This window comes from Eurytemora carolleeae, unplaced genomic scaffold (assembly GCF_000591075.1).
Source record: "Eurytemora carolleeae unplaced genomic scaffold, Eaff_2.0 scaffold295, whole genome shotgun sequence".
Lineage (NCBI taxonomy): Eukaryota > Metazoa > Arthropoda > Copepoda > Calanoida > Temoridae > Eurytemora > Eurytemora carolleeae.
In genome coordinates this window covers 48,092-72,870 of record NW_019396215.1, presented here as the reverse complement: position 1 = coordinate 72,870, position 24,779 = coordinate 48,092, and the positions used below count along the sequence as shown (strand labels likewise).

At 32.3% G+C, this 24,779-nt stretch overlaps 1 protein-coding gene and 1 long non-coding RNA gene across 2 annotated transcripts; one reads left to right on the top strand and one right to left on the bottom strand.

Annotated features, from left to right (window-relative positions):
* Positions 1–10,429, top strand: LOC111698351 (uncharacterized). Its single transcript, XR_002764521.1, has 4 exons — positions 1–116; positions 3,878–3,965; positions 8,519–8,588; positions 9,270–10,429. It is a non-coding gene; the product is annotated as an uncharacterized LOC111698351 (long non-coding RNA).
* Positions 10,430–15,225: 4,796 nt separating this feature from the next.
* LOC111698360 (uncharacterized) lies at positions 15,226–16,136 on the bottom strand. Its single transcript, XM_023468674.1, has 2 exons — positions 15,838–16,136; positions 15,226–15,573 (listed from the first exon to the last, which is right to left on the bottom strand). Exons 1-2 carry the CDS (start codon positions 16,089–16,091, stop codon positions 15,396–15,398), a joined length of 432 nt encoding a protein of 143 aa, XP_023324442.1. The 5' UTR covers positions 16,092–16,136; the 3' UTR covers positions 15,226–15,395.
* Positions 16,137–24,779: the final 8,643 nt, after the last annotated feature.

Sequence of the window (24,779 nt, the reverse complement as noted above, 5' to 3'; positions counted from 1 at the left end):
TGTATTTTTGGTTAATCCTATTGTGTTCAATTTTTCTGAGTTCAGCGGAGGAGGAAATTCAAGAAAAAACACTGAGCTCAGGATGGAAAACTTTACTCAGTAACGTTTTTGAAGAGGTATTTTTAAGATGATCTTAGTTACTAGGGGGGGGGGGGCATTGATACATCCATAGAGTATTACTCTATAGGATACATCTTAAAGGAACGGAAAAAATTCAGTTTTAACATTTAAAAGCAAAAATTGCGACTTCATCCTAAAGAAACTTTTTACGCTTAATTGCCCACTAATGTCTAGTCTATATAAAAAGTATGCGTGGCTTGTAAGTCTGTTTTCTGAAAAAGTCAACCGGCTAAACCGATCAGGCCCATGGGAAGTTTTATGGTATTTAAAAAGCGATTTTAAAGTTTTATAATTTACGAATAAACAATGGCAGTAAGATTTACACGAGGGGCGTGAAGCGCCCTGATAAACTTGTGTTGATTTATGTTAGCATATATTACATCATTGACAGTGGACACGTATATAGTCTTTTCTTTCTTATGAGTAAAAAGGTTTAAAAACAAGAATTGAAAAAAAAACAAATAAGAAATTTTGGAAAGATTTATTCTCTCAAGTGCATTAAACCTTTAGGTCTCTAAAGGTGGAGTATTTAAAAACAAACCAGGGATATTGAGAGATAAACTAAGAACCATTCGAGGAAGAGAAAAAAAACTTTTCGATTAGAACCATTTAAAGGGACTGTAAGCGTAACATGATTTGAACCATTTAAAGGGACTGTACGCGAAACTTGAAGTAACCCTCCAATCTCCAAGCAAAGATAGTATAATGCCCAATTCCCGACGGTATCTACTGCAGGAAAACATAAAGAAATTATTAGAATAAAACACTTTTAGACCTAGAGTAACGACAATATCTTCCACGCTGTTGATCAGAGAAAGGTTTAACGTTATCCGTTGTCTTCTTGCATGAATTAAAAAGATTGCCTTGAAGACAAAGTAAAGCTAGAAAAAATGATGGAGGGGTGTCCCACAGTCCCATCTGATACCTCTAGGGCTCTATATAAAACTTCCAAGTGCGTATAAGTATTAATGAAGTTACTGACTTTTAACTTATTTAGTAAACACAATTTCCTCCTTTTTTTGGAAACTCAATGTCAATGAGTTTTTGGCACAAACTTTTGTTTTTAATTCCTGTATCTTTGCAACCCGATGCCGCAGACCTGAATTTGAAAATCTAATCAATCAGGTTGCAAAAATATAGGGATTAGAAAATATGATTTCATGGCAAAACTCAGTTTCTTTCCTATTTAGATTAAAAACATCCAAATCAAAGTTTTTGTAGCATTCGCAGAAGATCTCGTAGGTTAAATTTCTGAAATAATAATACTCCAAGGTTTCGTCAGGTTAGCAGAGGGACGGAGATTTATATAAAACCCTCTTCTCTCAGAGATAAATGGAAAATGTTATACTCCACCCGCCCATCCACTCTTAAACAGAAAAAAATGAGACATTTTCCATTTATGTTTATGATACCTCTTTATCTCAATCTTTTCATTACCATGATATTAAGATAGATAGATAGATAGATAGATAGATAGATAGATAGATAGATAGATAGATATATAGAAAGATAGATAGATAGATAGAAATAAAGATATATAAATGAAAGTATCAGTTTATTAATGATACCTCTTAATCTCAATCCTTAGAGAATAGATACATAGATACGCCCATGGTACTAATGCAAGGAAAGGTATTTCATAGGTGTACGCATTTTTTGTACTGCAGTGTACTGTCTTTAGGCGGAAAATTAAACACAAGACGGATGTCGAAGCCTGACATGATCTCAGGAAACTATTAAGTGAATTTTCAAAATTATCAAAATTAAATATTTTTATCCTCCTCTGATAATAGAAGAACCCTGCATGCATCTATTCTTGTTTACAAATTACGCCCAGAGAGAACTGGTTTCAATATGTACGCAGGGTTTACGCAACCGCAATTATCTTTCCTTACATTAGTACCTTGGATACGCCTATAAGTGGATAGATAGATAGATAGATAGATAGATAGAAAGAGATAAAGAGAGTATGAGTTTTTTTAATACTTTGAGAATACAGCCTTGCACGGACACAATATTTCCGCTAAAAACATTAACGTGGTTTTCTGTACAATCAAAATTTGAAGCAAATCGGCCAAGGGGTTGGCGAGTTATAATTGAACACACAGACAAACAGACACCCAGACAGAGATTAATACTGTATACAGTGATAACCAGAAAACTCTGAAATAAGAAGACGACTTTTTAGCAATACTTAAGTGTCTTTGATGTTTTAACAAAGCAAAAATTCTTACTAGACACTTATTAAATCACAAATTAAATTGTATGGGTCTGTTTACAGTGCACAATTGCCGTATCCTATGCATATTGAACTGTTTAATGTCATAAATGCAGTCTATAAGTCTACATACCTGCATCATTCTAATTCTTAAACTATATATAATTATAAAGATAAGATAGTCATATTTATAGACAGAAGTATAGATAAATAATAAAGAAGATATGAAATTAATGAAAAACTGCATAGTAAAGTGACGAGGTCACATGGTCAAACTATTAATTCTACAAATTGTGGATTTGGTTCGATAGTATTTTATGAGGAAACAAAACTTAGGTTCTACATGCAGTGAGCCCCGGGTTGGACCCCTAAAACCCCCCCCCCCCTCCCCCTCAAAAAAAAACTGTAAGAAAAAGATTTGTCTTTTTTAAAAAAAAAATCTCTGTCTTTTTTATCAACTATCTCTATTTCTGCATGAATTGCTGTCAATATGTGAACAGGCTGCTGAATGTTGATCCCACATGTGTTTAAAGCAAGGAGTATGAAATAAAATGGAGGAGGGGTTGACCTGTACCGCCTTGAGGGGTCGACCTGTACCACCTCGAGAGATCGACCTGTACCGCCTCGAGAGGTCGACCTGTACCGCCTCGAGAGGTCGACCTGAACCGCCTCGAGGGGTTGACCTCGCCTCACATTGTTATACATGCTTTGCTGAACTGTACTCAATTTGGAAAAGGATTTATAAAGGTCTTCTTTTTATTTTTAAACTGTGGTTTTTAGTGTACCAAATAAATGAATTGATTTTTTTGTTTCAAAGTTTACCTAAGCGTTGCCAATATTTGTGGGTTATTCAGCCGACTTCTCTGCCTGATGTATAATGTAAATACAATGACCTAATCTAAAAACAAGAACGTTGCGTGTGTACATCAAATAATACATAGTTGGTGTCATACATTTTGGTTTATTAAAAATCACATTTAGAAAATAAAAAAACGACCTTTGATAAATCTCTTTTCCAAATGGAGTACCGTGTGTTTATTAGCATGTTAAATCATAAAGCGGACCGGGTCAACCCCTTCTCTATTGTAATTCATACTCCTTGGTTTACAGACAAACTTATGACCTACATAAGGTTATTCATAACAAAATCTTCATTTATTTATTCTTGTCTTGCAACTCTCAAAGCTTAACCCAGATGTGTCAAATGTGTGAAAAATTGTTTTAAAAACATATGAAAATTTAAACACACCATAGTGTACAGAGCATTTAATTAGCTAACATTTGCAAAATCAATATTTTTGTATTAATTCATCTTACAATAATGGCAAAAGTATATTTTACGTTGTTTAAGTCCTTTAACTGTTAAATTGTTGTGTGACCTTTTTTATTGAACAGGTAGAAAGACGACTGGTACTTGAAGTGTTTATGTCTGGTACGATATTGAAGATGGGGAGGGACGACTTTAACAGAACATGTTTATGTCTAGGACGATATTGAAGAGGGAGAGGAACGACTGGAACTGAAAATGTTTTTGTCTAGGACGATATTGAAGAGGGAGAGGGACGACTTGGGTTCGTCCAACTCAACTCAGGATCTACGAGCTTTAACACTACACTTAATCTTACAGGTAGCTAATTCACTTTAAAGAATTAAAGAACAGAAATTTTTGAACATTTTTTTTGATGATCTTAAGAAGAAAAATTGCGACCCAAATGTTTATCCAAGATGTATTTAGAAATAACTTTTTTCAAGAAAATGCATAGAGACCTGATTAAATAGTTTCAGATTAATCTGTCAAAATATATTTGCAATAGCTAGTTTTATCATGAATAATTAAATACCTTTAATATAGCATCACTACAAAACAACGTAGAATTTAAAGCAATATGCAGAACAAGATAAAAAACTAAATGGCTGTTTCTAATTCTGGAAACAATAAAGGATCAGTACTCCAGAGCTATCAAAAGAAGGATTAGTGAAATAAAATTGTGTTTTGAATGCCTCAAAGAAATTCATTTGAACCAGGTCCACAGGCCGCTAAACAAGGCACGGGCAGCCGTAGTACATTTGAATTTCCGAGCCGGGTCAACCTTTCCGGGCTCAGTTTGTACTTTACCTAGCTCTATATGGACAGGACTAGCCGGTGTAACAAGGTTGACGCGGTCAGACTTTATGCTTCATATAGGTTCAATTTACTTTTACTAATAGGCTACAGGCCGCTAAACAAGGGCATTATTTTCTAAATAAACAGTTTCATTAACAAGCGAAAACCCCGTTAGTTTTCACATTTATACTAAACAGAATGAACGAAAAAACGGATTCTGTTTGAAGATAATAACAAAATTCGTTAATTTTCATGATTTAAATTGCGTTTCAAAAATTGTGAAAATTTATCAGCACAAAAAGTTCGAACGTGCTCAGTCCTAATCTAGACACAATTTGTACAATAATCGGGAGAGCAACATTATTTTTCAGGGCGTAACGTAACAACCCTCTCTGTCTCTCTCTATATATATATATCCATAGACACAGTGTTTCGTCCTATTAGGACTCATCATATATATATATATATATTTATCTTTGATTAGAACAATAACATCAATATTGTTTTATTATATTTCTCATGTCATAAAACAAAAACTTTTAATGGAAATACTAAACAGTTGGAAATATCATTCTACATTTTTAAGACTGAATAAAAATGAGATGTATGATTCCAAAATAAAATAAAACATATTGTCTTATTGTTTCATTATCGAAAGTTAAGAAATATTTTACGTAAAAAAGTCCAATTTAATAATTATTGAATGGACGGAACAGTTAACAGTTTTAATCCTTTATATGCAATTAGCTTGGGAACCCATTGCTGCCCAGAGTCTAAAACGTTCATGGTTAAATTCCACTTCTGACTTAATTTAAACCTGAACTTTAACCGTCAGGTTAAATATTTAACCCTGTGGTTAAATATTTAACTCGCCGAAATCGACAAGTTAAAATTTAAGCACAGGGTTAAAATCTTGAAATCCCGCAATCCCTATTTGTCTATCATAAAAACCTTGTTTAATAAAATTTCACGTTTTAGATTAATTAATGTTTGCACGTAAACCCAAAATACGGTTGTAACTCGAAATATGTTTTGTTTTCCGTCTCGTAAATAATTTAAAATTAAAAAAACAGCTGATTACCTAATACCGATACTTCTCCGTAAATCCTTTTCTCTGATTGGTTCAGATTTTCCCCGGGAAATTCAAATTTAAAATTGAGAAAGTTTAATATTCAAGTAGCTACTCATTATTTTACAGAACTTTTAACCTCAAACTTAAAATTCGAGCATTCTTTAGTAGACTCAGGTTACTAAAAGTTACTCCCGCCATTTACCCGCACTAGAACGATTTTACCGGGAAACTGAGTTTTCGCTATCTAAGTCGACTTACTCAACTTAGAATCCTAAAACCAAGCTAGGAACATTCCCGGCGTGGGTCTTCCGAGTTCCTCAATCAAAATTTTAGGCAAATCGGTCCAGGGGTTCCCAAGTTATGATCGATCGAGATACAACCTCTGTATTCGTTGTATCGTACAGATACAACTTGCTCTAGAACTCCACATTCTATAATAATTCCTAGGTCTGTATCAACCCTGATAAGACAATTTTGTATTCTTTAATATGTATCTGTCTTTCAAGACTCTGACTCTCATCAATAATACTCAATCTCTAACAATCCAGATAAGGCGTGTTGTATTCTTTAGTATGTATCGCTCAGATACAACTAGCTTAATCTGTAACCCGGATACAACTCTGTCTTTCTTAATGTGTATCCCTAATACACAGAGCTAACTCTTTGCTTCTCTACAGTCTACACTAGAATTAATGGGGGTGAAAACGCAATGAAGCAATGATTCATGGTTAACTTATGTAGATTTGAGTTTTATGGTACTAGTTAAATTAATGAACTTAATTAAGCTAAATCGTAATACATGTAATGATAAGAGTTATTAACAAGCGTAGTTAGATTACAGATAATGTACAACGTAATATAAATATGGGGTTTACTACGATATTTATTAAATATATGTAGATACTGCTGCTCTATAGCAATAAACTTAGATTTTAACCCTATCTTGGCTGGGCTATTAACCCTATTCCTGCTGGGGGGGGGGTCAATTTGACCCCCCCCTGTAGTTTTATTTACATAACTCAAAAAGTATTGGTCTGAGGCTGTTGAAATTTTCTGACTTTTCCTACATACCCAAAGCCATCCCTTTAAGCCTAAAACCGGGCTTTAATACTAACTGCCTGAGTCCTCAGGCACACTGCCTGAATGACTGTTTTTTCCTGTAACAAACTAAATCTTTGTTTTGACCCACTTTCACTTGTCAGATTTTGATAAAATTTAGCTTTTTGGAAAGCCTATGACATAAGGAAACAGATTGCACAAGTTTTGCGAAAAAAAATTGCAACTTTTTTGCAAACAACCTGTCAAAGGAAATTTGCACATTTTTAGTTTTTCTTGATTAAAAATCAGGTTATTTAAAATTTTGCAAAAATGTTTGCATATTTTAAATGGCATGGTCAAGGGCTTTTCAAAAATGTATAATTTTTCATTTTTTGGACAAATTTTTACTATTTAACTGGATTTTGCGATAAAAAATTCAATTTTTGCAAATTTGCAAATTTTTTTGCAGATTCTAAAAGTAGAGCACAAGAGCTTTCCAATGATGTAAGATTTGTCATATTTGGACATCAAACATGGGATTTAGAGGGGGGGGGGTCAAATTGACCCCCCCCATATCCTGGTTTTCAAGTACCCCAGCAGGGATAGGGTTAATATGAATTTCAATTTCAACTATATTTTCAACACGCTGAGGCTGAGCCGAACATTTAAGAGAGTTACCTTTCTGGTATCTTAACATTAGCGTAGATTTGAATTTTAGGAATCAAAAAAAAAATACTGGATTTCATGACAATACATTTTTTTAAGTTTCTGACTCTGGATATATTATATTTAAGATGAAGCGTATACCTGGTCCATGCAGTGCTATGCAAAAGTTACTTTTCTTTTTGACCAAATTATATTTTATTGTATTCTGGTTAGTTGGAAAATTAGATGTGGTAAACCATACTGAAGAATAGTTGAACCATTAAAAATAAATACTCCACCCACGGCATTAACTGCTAAAATTTCAACGAATGCATGAATATATGTGTAGCAATCAACTTATGCAATTTTTGGCATTGTTAAATTAATAAAATAGCCTAACTGAAAATGAACCCAGTCAGAGGCGTATTCAGGGGGGGCTATGGGGGCTAAGCCCCTCCCCTGGACTAGTGATATCTATTGATTTCAGGGGATTTGCAGGCCCCATCGGATGCTGAGCCCCCACCCCCCCACTGGGAAGACTAAAAATGTAAGCCCCCCCCCAACAAATTCCTGAATACGCCCCTGAACCCAGTTCAATGTAAGCTTGATATTATTTAATATAGGATTATTATTAATCAATCTAGTGGAAGACACAGGGTTACCCACAAAGGATAAAACTTCAGAGACGACATCCTGTCTGTTTCATGCAACTTTAATCTTGTTTTTTTTTGGTTGTACAATTATAAAATAGGCAATTAAAAGACTATACAAAGAGCAGGAGACTTAATCTAATCTTTGGATCCACATACTTTAACCCTTTAAAGACTGGAGGTCTAAATCTATGTATAGTGTGGGGGGGGGTGTTTGGCGCAACCCCCGCCCCCTAGAAAAAGGCAGCTTATTGAAACAAAAATTAGACCGATAACTTTAACAGTTTGGGTGCTAGGGAGGGTTGAAAAAATGCCTGAAAAGTGTCAAAAAAGTGAGGAATTTTTTTTTAAAAACAAATATTAAAGTGTGAAACATGTTTCTTCATTCATTTCTTCATTCAAGGGCTTTTTAAAAATATAGTTTTTATATCTGTAGCTTTAGTCACAAAAGAAGTTATGGGCTATTTTAGATTTTTTTTTCACAGACCAGACTTTTTTCAAAAGTAAACCCAACCAGATAAATAAGCTCTTTCAAAACAAACAAAAAAAGAGTATCTTCCAAAAAAATTTATATATTTTTTTATATTTATAAGATATCTTATACATTAGTTGATTCATGAATTGTCACTTAATATTATTTTTATGTTATAAAAAGAAGAAAAAATGTTTAGGTCCTATACTTCTTGGATTAGGTATAGCTGCAGCCACACTATTCTACGCTTACTTCAACGCATTTCAAGGGTAAAAAATTTTATTTAAAATATTAAATCAATTTGCCCAAACACTAACCTTTCTGTAATTCTTTTTATCAATACATTTCTATAAAGAAATAATACCTATTTATGTCATTGTAATGGGTATTATTATAGTGCGAAAAAGTGTTTGCCGGGATTTTTATTTTTTCTAGTTTGTTTAAGATCAAAATGAAAATACTTTTATCTTGATCAAAAACAAACTGGAGAAATTTAAAATCAAGCAAAAACTTTTTCGCACGCATGATACCCATTTCAATAACATATACAGTTTTATACAGTTTTACTCAAATCATTTAAAAGCCGGTCGATAAAGTTACTTAATCACCCTGTAGGGTGATTAAGTAACTTTATCTCCCTACAATGAGACAAATTAGGTATGAAATTTGAAATTTTAATAGCAGGGTGAAAAATTTACTTTTTCGCCCTGTTGTAGGTCGATTTTCCTCAAATTTGATTGAGGAACTAGGGAGATCCGAGGGAATGTTCTTAGCTTAGCTTAGGTTTGAGATTCTAAGTAGAATGGGTCAACTTTGATATGGAAAAAATTGTAGTTTACGATCAAGTAACTATGAGTACCCTGGGCAACGCTGGGTTCTCGAGCTATTACTCAATAAAGTGTATAACTGTCAAAATCCAATCACTTTTAATTTACAGATTTCAATTTCAGGAGCTCCGGGTATAATCGAAACAAAAGGTTTGTCCTCGAACCTGAGCTTACTAATCTTCAAGATAGCCTTCATGCTCTATATTCTACTCAAGAAGATAGTTATCAGCAGAAGTGGGAAAATGCGCAAGAAATTGAAAAAATACCGCAACATAAAGTGATCCATATCAACAAAGACGATTGTACATTATACCAGAAATGTTTGAATGAGAAAGGTAATTCACAAGATGAGCTTTTCACAAACGTTTCTTATGAAAAATGTGATAATTTTCTAAGATCATGTAAAGAACAGACAAAGTTTACGGATCTTACCAAAAATTAATTTTGGACTCTTGGCTCTGTTCGAATATGTTGGACTATTAAAGGTTGATGGCGTAAAACTTTGAAGTTTATAAATTGGAAACAGAGGTAGCAAGGGGCCCCCCATAGTGACAGTTCATTCTAAAAGATTCCAGGAAACCTGAAAATTTTGTTTTTGATGACATGTCTAAATTTAAGAGTGATATTTCTGGAGAGAAATTGAATCCTTTTGTTCAACTTTAATCAAAGTCTTTCTAAATCTTTCAAGATTTAAACTTTAATAATGAATCAAAGATTTAAACTTGGATCATTCACACTCAGCGACATATTGTAATTAATCAAACCAATAAAATTATATTATTCAATTGTTAAAAGGGATTGCCGTATGTAACTTCAAGTGGTCCTCCGATTCACAATAGCACCCTTCACACAACTTTAACTGGTCAGTAATATAGAGGATATTGTCGTTTTTTTTTCTTCAAATTTGTTCTGCAGACAGTTCCGCAAGTCAGTTTTAAAGAGAAACATAAAAAAGAATTAATTAATCAAAAAAATAAAAAAAAATAAACGCATTATTTTTGCTCTGAAAAAGATTCCACTCTTGAAATAGAAATAATTCAGTATCTCTAAAATCAAGAGAATGTAAAAGTAGATCAGTTAGACTAACTTCCTCAAATAAATACAACGCGTTGTCAAAATGCAAAACAATGCTGAACAATAAACATATAGTAATGCAATGTTAACAGAAACTTACTTAATGTTCGTAATACCGGACAATAACTTCATCATTTGTATGTTTGTTTGTTTGTATCCAATAAACGTCAAAACTGGCTGAACCGATCAGGGTCAGCTTTTATGTGGGACCTCACATAACCCCAGAGAAGGTTTATGGGTATCAAAATTTCAAAAATTAGCCTCCAACAAAATTCGATTTTCATTAAATTTTGAAAATCCTCAAAATTTGTTTTAAAAAATCTGCAAACTTTTTTTTTGATTTTGTTTTACAATGTATACAAAGAGAAAATGTTCACAAGGGAAGATGGGCGCGAAGCGCCTTTAAAGCCAAGCATCCATATAGCTCTACAGACAAAATTTTGGCTGTCGAATGTCGATAGTTTTGCAAGCTGTCTTTATGTTTGAACACCAATATTATTTTCTTTTTCTAAGTTTATAGAATATAAATATTTTCCTTCAAATTTACAAAAATCCTGTTGGGCGTCACTCTGTAAACAAGCGTACACTTTGCCGTTTTCCGGTTATTTGAACACCTTTCTAGAGATAAACACATAAATCACTCTGTTTTCAATGAACAGATAAAGGTTTAAAGGCCATGGTACCCTTTTTGATTGAGATTTGGGAATACCACTCTATAAAGAAATAAATACAAGGATTTTTTTTTGAAAACCTTATAATATATTATTTTAATGTAAATAAGATGTGTATGTTGTAAGCTATAATTGATAAGACTTGTTTTTATTGAATGTTAAAATTTATGATTTTTTCCTCAAAATTTCGGACAATATATATGTATTTAATTTCATGAACTTTTTGCCAGAGAGTACTTCATACTTATATTACCAAACTTCAACTCCAAAATTACATTTTCTAAGATACAATTTTGGGTAATTTCCTAGGGAACGATTTTTGGACCCCCCCCTCCTATCAATTTTGTACAAGAATCTTACAGAAAGTGTCTTAACTTTACCTAACCCGTGGCCGCAGCGCTCGGCCCCCTAGCCTGTCCTACCCGCAGCGCTCGGCCCAGATGCAAATTATATCAAAAATCAAGACGACATTCAAGTCGTCCTGCATACTGTCATGTTTCGTGGGACACCCTGTATGTGTTATAAGGGCGAAAACCCCCAAAAGAAGCTCCGAAGGACTGAAGCTAGAAGACGACATGCATTAACCTTGTTTTCTATTCTATTTTGTCTAACTTTTAATCCTCGACTAAATCCTAAACAAATGTAGTACAAGAAGTTTCATATTTAGATTCTTTAATTCTACATATTTCTTACACAATTACTTCTAAATATAAACTATGCTTCAAAAAGGTTGACAATCTATTTGCTATGCTTGTCTGGATATCTGTCTCATGGTACTTTATGCAAGGAAGATTATTTCAGAGGTGTACGCATTTTTGTACTGCAGTGTACTGTCTTTTCGCGGAAAAGTAAACATAAGCAGATGTCACAGCCTGACATGGAATCCATTTTCACAAAAATAATCTTTGAAATATTCATAGGAAATTATTATGTGAATTTTCAAAATTATCAAAATTAAATGTTTTTTAACATTGCATTAACTAGACCTTGATCTCTCTGTTTGTTTGTATACAATAAACGTCCAAACGGTTGAACCGATCGACCCCAGAGAAGGTTTATGGATGCTCAGTATTTGTATCTTAAATCTTTTGATTTTGTGAAGTAAAAAAATCTGCGAATTTTGTTGTTATTGTTTTAGACTTTACAACTTGACAGTGCTCACAGAAAGAGCCACAATAAAAAATTTAAAATAGAGAATGGACGCGAAGCGCCCTAAAATCCTAGTATGACTCAAGGTTGTAATGCAAGGAAAGTTAATTGCAGTTGCGTGTTCTCTGCGTACATATTGAAACCAGTTCTCTCAAGGCGGAATTTGCAAACAAGAATAGATGCATGCAGTGTTCTTTTAGTATCCGAGGAGGTCAAAAGCATTAAATTTTGATAATTTTGATAATTCACATAATAGTTTCCTATGACTAGAATATTTCATTGATCTTTTATGTGAAAGATGGATCCCATGTCAGGCGTCGACTTGCGTCTTGTGTTTACATTACCGCACAAAGACAGTACACTGCAGTACAAAAGATGCGTACACCTCTTAAATAACTTTCCTTGCATTACAACCTTGGTGTAACCTGCCTGTATTTGCATGATTGTTTATTTCTGCACATCTTATCCCTGCAGCGTTAAAACAACTTTAAAGGAATATTTATATTTGAGATTGTTTTTAAGCAGTTTTAACACAATAGCTAGCTGATAATCAACATGTGGGTAACTGTTCAATCCTTGTGTTTCACGCTCCTTAGACTAACTAAAACACACACCTCTGATATTTCTTTCATGTTTATGAATTGGTACAGACCAATTTCATACTTGTATTTATATTGAGTTCTAGACACACAGTTTAAACTTCTGGATTTTCAAATCAAATCACTATTTTGATGCATCGATTGACAAACACACCTCTAACATTTTTATGATGTTTTATGAATTGGTAAAGACCACGATTTGTGCTTTAAACATCCCTTCAGACTTATTTTTTATAAAATTTTAACCAAAAAAAGGTCATCATTAATATTTTATATATGTTTTTCATTAGCGTTTTGCGATAAAAATAGTGAAAAGTAGAAAGTTGTTATTGGCGGTTGACGAAAGCTTAGATTGCCAGCTTTCAGAAATGTATTTTGAAATTTTTGTACCTTCTATGATTATTTTTTATAGTAAAGCCAACATATCGTCCCCCAAAGTACGTGAACTACACGACCACTTTCTATAGAGAGAACGGGCTCTGATAATAATTGAGTAATACTATATATGTCGTCTTCAATTTATCTAAATTTATATTTATGATGAAAATTGGCCAAATCTAAGAATCTAAGAATTTCGACAGCTTCTCATTCCAGTTTTCATATTTATCTTGAATTTGTCTAAACATATAGCTGACCGAATTCATAGGATTGGAGATGTTTCTAAACTACCTATATATTTAGAACAAAACTTCGAAATAGGAAGACGACTTTACACTCATTTCATGCCTTTCAATAGTCCAATAAACATTAGACACTCACACAGCAGTTATATCTTTGTAACACATATTCAGACCACTGAATAAGTGATTTAATAAGTCGCTGTTAAAACTATTTTCTTGTAACAACATCAAATACACTTCAGTAATAATTAAAGCCCTATCCCACAGTTCTCTTCAATTAATTACCAAAATTCTTATAAATCTTTAACTTTGAATCGGTGATTCAGGATTTGAACCAGCGGGGTTTCTCGTGACTCATTAAATCCGGTCCCTGGTACAGTGAAACCCTTAATAACGAATACATCGTTAGAATTCATCAAATGTCGTATTCTTCACTTTCTGATAATGTAATGTTGCAGATATTTAGTTTTTTAATTAAATGATTATATGGAACTTTTTAAATGTCTATTTATTTATTTTAGCAAATACTGAAATTTACGTAATATAGTATAAAACTCATTTAAAAATTGTCAAGACGACATTTGATAAATTCTTCCGATGTATTCGTTATTTAGGGTTTCACTGTATTTAATGTAATTATTTGTTTTATCAAGTAAAGTACTAGCTTGTTATATAGCTAGTAGAGAATATGTTTTAAAATGATGGGGTTGTATTATTATTATTATTGTAGTATACTATAACACCATTCTAAGTTCAACATCTCCTCTCTCTGTTGCATAATCCATGACCCAAATTATGTACTTTCTGTTCATTTTAGTAGAACCCAAAATCATCAGAAAATTTGGGAAGAATAAGCAATATAATTCAAACATCTTTAAATAGATAATTGTAATGGTATACGCCATGTAAAACCACTTCCGGAACAAATCAAAAGGAACAGAATTCTTAGTTTCGTAATAATATCAATCTTCCAAAAGTTTTTAAAGATATGAATTATATCATATAACTGACTTGTAATGAATTTGAAAATGTGTGATATACCACTAAAATTATGATCATGATCTCGAAGAAACTTTTCATTTATATAGAAATGCTTGAGGTATAGCTCTGTATTACGACCAAAAATGCTTAGAGTTTTTCTAATAGTGCTACATTTACATCATACATACTTTTTAAAAATGATATTAAAAATATTTAACCATAAATACATAATTTACTATCCGTGTACATTGTACATATATGATATAGTCTTCATATATATAATGAAGAGTTTGGGTTACTATTTTGCATAAGATAAAATCTCACCCTGATCTCTAATAGTTCTCCTTAAATCTATTTACTTGAAATGTTTTGTTATCATTATTGAAATTAGATGGAAAAATATATCAAAACAGCCAAGAGCTATTTACCACCTAATTAATTGCTTTATACTTGTACTGTTAATATAATCATCAATTTGTAATTGTAAACTCGTTCTGTACACAGATACATGTTTTTAGCAATAAACTTTATCTATCTATATATCTACTAACGATGAAAGAGACTTATTTATGACGACTGAGGACTCCTGAAAGTACAAAGAATGCATAAACCCAAATCTATTGTCAAGTACATTAAATGGCAACAGAAAAATCGACCAATTATGCACTACGTCACAAGTGTCGAATGTAAAAAGAATGACAACATTTTGCCCAACTAGTTGATATGATTTCAAAGATTTAGTTAATAACCAGAAAACAATGGAATGGGAAGACAACATTTACCAATACTTAATTGTTTTTATGTTGTAAGAAAGCAAATAGTCTTACTAGACACTTAATAAATCATTAGTTTAATCAAATGCGTCTGTTTAAACTGCACAAGTGTTGGGAGTCCTGCTTATTGGACCATTTATAGTTCTCAAAGTCGTCTTTCTATTTCGGAGTTTTCTTGTTATCACTGAAGAGTAAATTTACTGTCATTTGGTGGCTTTATTCATTTTTTTTCTCTTCTAACAATCTATTTGCATGAACCATCATATTTGTAAATGCAAACAATTTATTTATAAAATTTAAATTGTACTTAAACATTTTAAAATTTACTTGAGGTACACTTGCAATTACAAAGACGATCCCTATAGGAAATATTTAACCATTTTTAGCAATATTCGCATGAATGACAATCACAGCATTCACACTTAAAGACTTCTACTATAGCATATTCTCCATGTTCAAGAACTTGTTCATGGTCTACATAGCATTCTTTCTTCCGGCTACAATTATCATAAAAGATATCAAGCAGATTTATGAATTTACCCTCACGTTCCACTAAGGACCTAAATAATTTTTTTTATCATTATTATTATCATTATTATTATTATTATTATTATTATTATTATTATTATTATTATAATTTATCCTTTAAAGTATTCATAATTCATTGATTAATCTTGATAAAATTTTCTTATTGTAAACTTCTTAACTTAATAATAAAGTTTTTAGTTACAAATAAAACTTTTTTTGTAACACCATCTAATACACATTCAATACGCTCAAAGAAAGTCGTCTTAATGTAATATATGTAGTTTTATGAATCTAACCTCGCATTTGTTAGAGCTAATTCTGTTTCCGGTTCTACAATCTCTTCCGGTTTTATTAGCTCTTCCGGAATACCCTCCAGGATGATTTTCTCCAGTTTCTCTAAGTTCTCCAGTTGTCCAACAGCTGATGCCAGATCCTCCAATGCTCCCTGAACCTCCGAATTCTCTAAATCCTTCAATCCTTGTAGAGGGTTGGAGTACACTAGCGAAACTGCCAACATGATGTTGACGAGCATCATGAATTCTTGAGACATTTTTAAAAAACAATATTAACTGCTTCTAGTCAGGGTTGATGTTCAAATGAGAGCAGTTAGGTCGTTATTAATAATTAAAACTAGGGTGGCGGTGGGGGGGGGGCGCACAAAGGGGCCTTTCAGGTGGATGGGAGGAGGAAAATAAAGAGCAAGCGCCGGTTATCCTGGAATTTCCTTGATATCTATTTATAGACCTGTGTAACTAGCCCTCTAACGATATAGATCTTAAATCAAATAGACTTTATACTTAGAGTTGGAACTGTATTTAAAAATAAATGTTTCGTAATTCAAAATTTTTACACTTACACTTTTTGAAATTTGACATTTTTGCTCTCCGAAGCATTTTACAGTGTTTCTCATAGAGATGGAAATTTTTAATATGTAGATAAAGGAACTTAATAACCAACTCTTATTTTTTAATTCCTATATCTTTGCAACTTTATGGTGTAGACCTTTGAAATTTCATAGTTAGATTATTTAAATGCACATAATTCATAGTTTAAAATATCTAAAGTCTACGGCATTTGGATGCAAAGGTATAGGAATTAGAAAACCAGTATAAGAAATCTATTCCTTTAATAAGGTTTTTAGTAGAAATGGAACGTGGATATTCTTTAAAGAAGTCTCTATTTTGATGGGAATTAAAAACAATTCTGTCAGCTAACTTCCTTGTTTCTGCTGGATAAAGCCGAAAGAATATAAAAAGTCAGAAAACAAACCAGAGATAATTTCCATCATTTTCGCTCAAACAAAGTTTGATTGAGTACTTGAGGAATCAGGCATGTCATTCCTTAATAAACGGGCATTTAGAACTAAACAAATAGCCCCTTTAAAGGGAGTGGCCGGCTATGTAAGGTAGTTGAACTGAGTATGCAGTGTTGTGGAAAACTTCTTTCGGATTCATTTGAGACATATAAAACTTTTTAAAGATCTGTAAATCCTAAGTTTGAGCTCAAATCCGACGTTCAAAACTCCTACTTTGGGGGTGGATACGTTTTCAGAATCGGTTTTTTGTAAATTATTAAATAACGACGACAAAATATGTAAACAATACTCTACAGTAAACTAATTAGTTGTTTAGGAACCGGTTGAGAAAATAAAAATTAATCTTATCATCGAAAATAAGTAATCTTGGTCATGTTTTAGTTTCTATTTTCTCGTTATTCTGGTTTCTCATTATTCAAAAAGATTTTCTGCAGATTTTCTGTAATTATTAATGAAAAAACGACATTTGAAGACTTTGAAGAAATCTGCGAATAAATTCAAAGAAAATAAGAAATTCGAAATAGGGATGAAAACGAAATAATTAATTCTAGCATTGATTTATTGACAAATTTCTTTTGAGAAAATATGTTCCTAAACATCTCATTAGATTACTGTATAATTGTTACATTATTTTTCGTCGTCGTTATTTAATGATTTAAAAAAACGATTCTGAAAACGTATCCACCCCCAAAGAAAGAAATGGTAAATACTGTATTTTTATTCTAGTTACTTCTCATTTGGAATGGAAATAAACATTCCTGTGTATGGTTATAAGCAATCAAATTTGCAGTGAGACCCATAAAAATTTGGAAGAGGAAGACTAGTGACTATATAGACTCAAGTTAAGATTTTAGATTGTCTTATAAACAGAGCTGCACTTGGGCGGACCGCCTGGCTTTTAGAGAGTCTCCAGAAACGGAGCTGTCTTGGGTTGACCGCCTGGCTTTTAAAGAGTCTCCATAAACTGAGCTGTCTTGGGCGGATCGCCTATAAAACGATTGTAGGGAAAGTATGTTATCTTTTTCCTGAAATTCATGATTCCCTAGGCAACTGTAAACTTATTTCTTTCTTTTGTCAATTCATTAAATAAGCAATTAAAAAACATATGTTCAATGTTCATCGAAACATTTATGTCACTTTACTGGAGCCGTTTAGACGTGGATCTGGATACGGATGAACCAACAAACAATTAACAATTACGAAAAGGGACTGTCAACTTTGGGGGTGGATACGTTTTCAGAATTAGTTTTTTTAATCATTAAATATCGACGACATAAAATGTAAAACAAGTTCTACAATAAACTACAGACGTCATGTAGAGGAACATTTTGAGAAAATAAAAATTAATCTTATCATCAGAAATAAGTAATCTTGTTCAATTATTAGACGACATTTGAAGGATTTGAAGAAATCNTCTGCAGAAAATCTTTGTGAATAATGAGAAACTAGAATATTGAGAAAATAGAAACTAATAATTGAACAAGATTACTATTTTCGATGATAAGATTAATTTTTATTTTCTCAATATGTTTAATATTTAATAATAAAAAAAAACTAATTCTGAAAACGTATCCACCCCCAAAGTAGGAGTTTTGAACGTCGAATTTGAGCTCAAACTCAGGATTTACAGATCTTTAAAAGGTTTAATATGTCTCAAATGAATCTGAAAGAAGTTTTCCACAACACTGCATACTCAGTTCAACTACCTTACATAGCCGGTCACTCCCTTCAACGGATTAACATAGTGGAAGATAACCCCGTTTTTATTTCTTGGAAAGGTGGCAATTATTGCAATGTCTTTCCTTCTATTTACAAAATAATTCGGCAGATCGCTTCTCTAGAGAACTTCCATCGAAAATAATTGATTTTAAGGTGGAAAAACGAGGATAATAAAGGGAGGGACATTATTTCTTTGGTCTCTTTTTGTTTTACAACTTTATTTGAGGACTAAAAATTTTGAAACTTGGATTCAGATCCATGTATCATTATGTACTGTATACGGATCCTTAGAGTCAAAATATTGCGGGTTTATTAAATCCTGATCCTTAACACTAAACGGGGATACTAATTTTATGTATTTGATAAATTAGATTAAATAATATCTACCAGTAGAACTGGAAAAGAAGTTTGGACGCCACTGCTCTCCGATTTGGACTTAGACACAGCAATCTTAGGTTAGATATTAAATACAGCAATCTTAGGTTAGATATTATATACAGCAATCTTAGGTTAGATATTAAATACAGCAATCTTAAGTTAGACATTAAACACTGCAATCATAGGTTAGATATTAGATATGCATCAATCATAGGTTAGATATTAAATACAGCAATCATAGGTTAGATATTAGACACAGCAATCATAGGTTAAATATTATACAGCAATCATAGGTTAGATATTAGATACAGCAATCTTAGGTTAGATATTAAATACAACAATCATAGGTTAAATATTATACAGCAATCATTGGTTAGATATTAAATACAGCAATCATAAGTTAGATATTATACAGCAATCATTGGTTAGATATTAAACACAGCAATCTTAGGTTAGATATTAGATACAGCAATCTTAGGTTAGATATTAAATACGCAAACATAGGTTAGATATTATACAGCAATCATTGGTTAGATATTAAATACAGCAATCTTAGGTTAGATATTAAATACAGCAACCATAGGTTAGATATTATACAGCAATCATTGGTTAGATATTAGATACAGCAATCTTAGGTTAGATATTATACAGCAATCATAGGTTAGATATTAGATACAGCAATCTTAGGTTAGATATTATACAGCAATCATAGGTTAGATATTATACAGCAATCATTGGTTAGATATTAAATACAGCAATCTTAGGTTAGATATTAAACACAGCAATTTTAGGTTAGATATTAAATACAGCAATCTTAGATTAGATATTAGATACAGCAATCTTAGGTTAGATATTATACAGCAATCATAGGTTAGATATTATACAGCAATCATCGGTTAGATATTAGATACAACAATCTTAGGTTAGATATTAAATACAGCAATCATAGGTTAGATATTAAATACAACAATCTTAGGTTAGATATTAAATAAAGCAATCTTAGGTTAGATATTAGATACAGCAATCATAGGTTAGATATTATACAGCAATCATTGGTTAGATATAAAATGCTGCAATCTTAGGTTACATATTAAATACAGCAATCATAGGTTAGATATTATTCCGCAATCATTGGTTAGATATTAAATACAGCAATCTTAGGTTAGATATTAAATACAGCAATCTTAGGTTAGATATTAGACACAGCAATCATAGGTTAGATATTAGACACAGCAATCATAGGTTAGATATTAGACACAGCAATCATAGGTTAGATATTAAACACAGCAACCATAGGTTAGATATTAAACACAGCAACCATAGGTTAGATATTAAACACAGCAACCATAGGTTAGATATAAGATACAGCAATCATAGGTTAGATATTAGAAATATCATGATGATTATTATCATTCTCATAATTATTTTTATTATTATCTTCATCTTTATCATCTAGGGATTCCATTTTAACCTTCAGTCTATTCACTCAACACCTCTTCAGTCTTCATTCAACCTTCAATACTATTCTATATAAATATATTCTAAAATGCTTAGTACTCAGAGTACATTAAAAAATTATAATTTCGCCAAACTTTTTGAATCTGAAAATGATTCTGATGTTGAATTTAAAATCTTCAACACTGTTGACCCCAAGACCGAGACGAAGTCTGTGAAAGGACATCAATTCCTGCTGGGCCTTCTTTCCCCCGTTCTTAAGAAGCAGTTCCTCTACATGAAGGAGAACGTCATAGAGGTCCGTGGTCCGTCCTTCAACAGTTTCAGAGCCTTCATCAAGTTCCTGTACAGCGGGGAGGAGAATGATATTAAATGTATCAATGATTTGAAAGTTCTGTTTGAGATCTACGGTTTAGGGACTACCTATCAGGTCCGGGGGATTAGGAATCTAATGAATAGCTTTGTGGAAGTTCCTCCAACAAAGCTTGCCTACTGTCTTGAGGTTCTGCAAGAATACGAGACCAAATTCATTTTCGAGGATTTGGTGAAAATCGCCCAAGAAAAATGTTATAAAACACTCAATAACAACTCTTCTTTCGACGAAATACCTCCAACAGATTTGATTCGTATTTGGGAGTTCATGAAGCAAGATCCGGTCCTATGGGGTTTATCTGACTTAAAGAAACTTAAAGACGCTGTCGAGAGTGTTAAAGCAGCATAGAGGAAAGAAGAGACGGAGAGGGAAGAAGAGACGGAGAGGAAAGAAGACACCTTAAATATTTCAAACTGGGCATTTGATGAGCTCAACTGATCCAAGTTTGAAATATCAAATGTTTACAACGTCAGGTTGCTAAGATATTGAAATTAGAAAATTTAAGTTTGTGGCAACAGTTCAATTCCTTATCAAACATTACAAGTTAGAAATATAGACAACACCATCAGATATATTAATGTAATTTAAAAAAGCATATAAAACTTTTTTTTCAAATTATCTCCTACACAATGAGTCTTCTTTAATATTTCTGTGACATTTAATTACTGTTGTTATTTCAAATTGGAAAATTCAACTAATTTAAAAAATAATTTCTCTCTGAAAAATATTGTAAACTTCTTTATTTATTTTTAAAAATTAAAGTTATAAATACTACATTTGAATGGTCTGACTACCTTGCAAAACAGTTTCGTTTTTTACCGAAAAATGTGTGAGCTGACAAAACAAGAACACTGTTTTTAGAAATAAATATATGTGCAAATATTTTGTGAACAATTATTTTGTAGTGTAAAGGAGAAAAACTGCAAACAGGTATCCCGAATAAATATTAAAATCTTTAAAAATATTTAATTTAAGATGAAACCTAATTTTATGCTTGACGGTGTAGCCATGACAACAAAGTTTCAACATTTTTCCGAGGTAAAAAAAGAGACTGTTAACATAATTTCAGATGGATCTTATACATACAGTGCCATTAATTATTATTATTTAAATAAAAACGGGGTTATCTTCTACTATGTTAATCCGTTAAAGGGAGTGACCGGCTATGTAAGGTAATTAAATTTAGTATGAAGTGTTGTGGAAAACTTCTTTCGGATTCATTTGAGACAAAAAAAATAAAGTGAAAATTATACAGTAATCTAATTAGATGGTTAGGAACATATTTCTTAAAAGAAATTAGTCAATAAATCAATGATAAAATCGATTATTTCGTTTTTATTATTATATTGAATTTCTAATTTTCTTTGAATTTATTCGCAGATTTCTTCAAATGTCGTCTTTTCAATAATAATTCTAGAAAATCTGCAGAAAATATTAGTGAATAATGAGAAACCAGAACAATGAGAAAATAGAAACTAATTCTGAAAACGTATCCACCCCCAAAGTAGGAGTTTTGAACGTCGAATTTGCGCTTAAATTCAGGATTAACAGATCTTTAAAAAGTTTAATATGTCTCAACTGAATCCGAAAGAAGTTTTCCACAACACTGCATTCTCAGTTCAACTACCTTATATAGCCGGTCACTCCCTTTAGGCTAGAAAGTTTTTAAACTCTGCTTGAGAACAAGAAAACAATATGTCAATAGATTTATAATCTATAATATAGAGGACGAGAAATTGAACCAGTCGTAAGCTTAATTTCAGATTACATTTCACTTACAGAGTAGCATACCTGATTTACAATGGTACCCTGTAAAACATTAACTAATTCAGGATGTTGGACAAGTTTTTGTTAATCTTCTGAAAAGCTTTTAATTGCTACACACATAATTTGCAAGCTGTTATATATTTCAGAAATATCAATAGCTACGTGCTAAAAGTAGCAAAAAATTAAATTTCCTTTCGAATGTTTTAAAACAGCTTTTAATATTAAGAGTTCAGTTCAGCTGCGTTGAGGTTTAAACAAGTTTCGATATGTTTTAACAGAGGAATAATTCTACTCAAAATACAATTAATTGTCGTTGTATATCGGGCATTGTCCTCTTTGCATGTAGGTCATTTGAAATTACACTTACTTCTTGTCAGTGACTTCTAGAAATAACCATTCGAGATATATCCGAAATATCAGCAACATTCTCTTTAATTCCGCTCATGAGATTTTGCATGAATTAATCTTTGAAGAACATTTACCTTTCAACATTTCACAACTTACATTTTCTCAAGTCCAAATTCATGTATTTTTGGGCCTAATTGGCACATGCCACTTTTTGCGAGGGGTATTTATTTGCTAATAATAATATTTTAAGCCTGATACGTGTAAAGACAGTTGCAGAAATCATTCATCTGAGATTTGATAAAATCTGTAGATAGATAGATAGAAAGATAGATAGATAGATAGATAGATAGATAGGTAGATAGATAGATAGATTATATATGATATGGTGTACTATATATGTGTGTACAGATGGTAGTTTAATATCTGTGTTGAAAGGATTGCTGATAAAATCTTTAAGGTAAAATTAGTTTGCACAAACTTTGGGGGATTGTAAATGTTATGCTTAATGACCTCCCAACGGTTCACTTCACGATATTGTTAAGTTCTTCAAGATGAATATGAATCCATTTTGCTATAGTTATGTCAGCAGGCTGATGATCGAAAACCAGCATGTGTATATATAGAAAAAAAGAAATATTCTTTTATTACCAGCTTTTCATTTTCACATCGCCGCTTCCATAATATTCTAACAAAATAAACTTTGATCTGTCAAATATTTCCTGGGACAGTGAACAGAGATGGGAGAAGGAAATGTAACCCTAGACATCTAGGATTCCGAGACTATATTTCTGTTCAAATCCTTTAGGGTCAAACCTAGCATCAATCATTAGCTCTCTGGTTGTCTGTCTGGCTGTTTGGCTCTCTACATATTTAGCTGTTTCACTCTTTAACTCTCTATATCTCTAGTTGCGTTATTGTTTATCGTTTTTATAATAATCTGTCTTACTGTTTAGTTATCTAAATATATCTCTATATATTTCACTATTTAGCTCTCTATTTCTTCAGCTGTCTTGCTTTATAATTCTCTATATCTCTAGTTGTTTTGCTGTTTTGCACTCTATACATCTAACTGTCTTGCTGTTTAGGTCTATATATCTCTAGCTTTCTGTCTTGCTGTTTAGATCTCTATATCTCTAACAGTCTTGCTGTTTAGATCTCTATATATCTAGCAGTCTTGCTGTTTAGATCTCTATATCTCTAACAGTCTTGCTGTTTAGATCTCTATATCTCTAACAGTCTTGCTGTTTAGATCTTTATGTATTTAGCTATCTTAATGTTTAGCTCTCTATATCTCTACCTATCTTGCTGTTTAGCTCTCTATATATCTAGCTTTCTGTCTTGCTGTTTAGCTCTCTATATATCTAGCTGTCTTGCTGTTTAGATCTCTATATCTCTAGCTTTCTGTCTTGCTGTTTAGCTCTCTATATCTCTAGCTGTCTTGCTGTTTAGATCTTTATATCTCTAGCTGTCTTGCTGTTTAGCTCTCTATATCTCTAGCTGTCGCTGTTTAGCTCCTATACCTCTAGCTGTTCTGCTGTTTAGCTCCTATACCTCTAGCTGTTCTACTGTTTAGCTCTCTATATCTCTAGCTGTCTTGCTGTTTAGATCTTTATATCTCTAACTTTCTTGGTATTTAGCTCTCTATATCTCTAGCTGTTCTGCTGTTTGGCTCTCTTTATCTCTAGCTGTCTTGCTGTTTAGATCTTTATATCTCTAACTTTCTTGGTATTTAGCTCTCTATATATCTAGCTGTCTTACTGTTTAGCTCCTATATCTCTAGTTGTCTTGGTATTTAGCTCCTATATCTCTAGCTGTTTAACTTTTAGATCTTCATATTTGTTACGACTGTCTGATTTTCAGAGTATAACATTACTCTATAGCTT

Coding starts and splice junctions, on each gene's coding strand:
- LOC111698360 (XM_023468674.1), bottom strand. CDS start 16,091: ATGTCTCAAGAATTCATGATGCTCGTCAACATCATGTTGGCAGTTTCG. Junction 15,574..15,837: donor TTAGCTCTAACAAATGCGAG/GTTAGATTCATA, acceptor AAAATTATTTAG/GTCCTTAGTGGAACGTGAGG.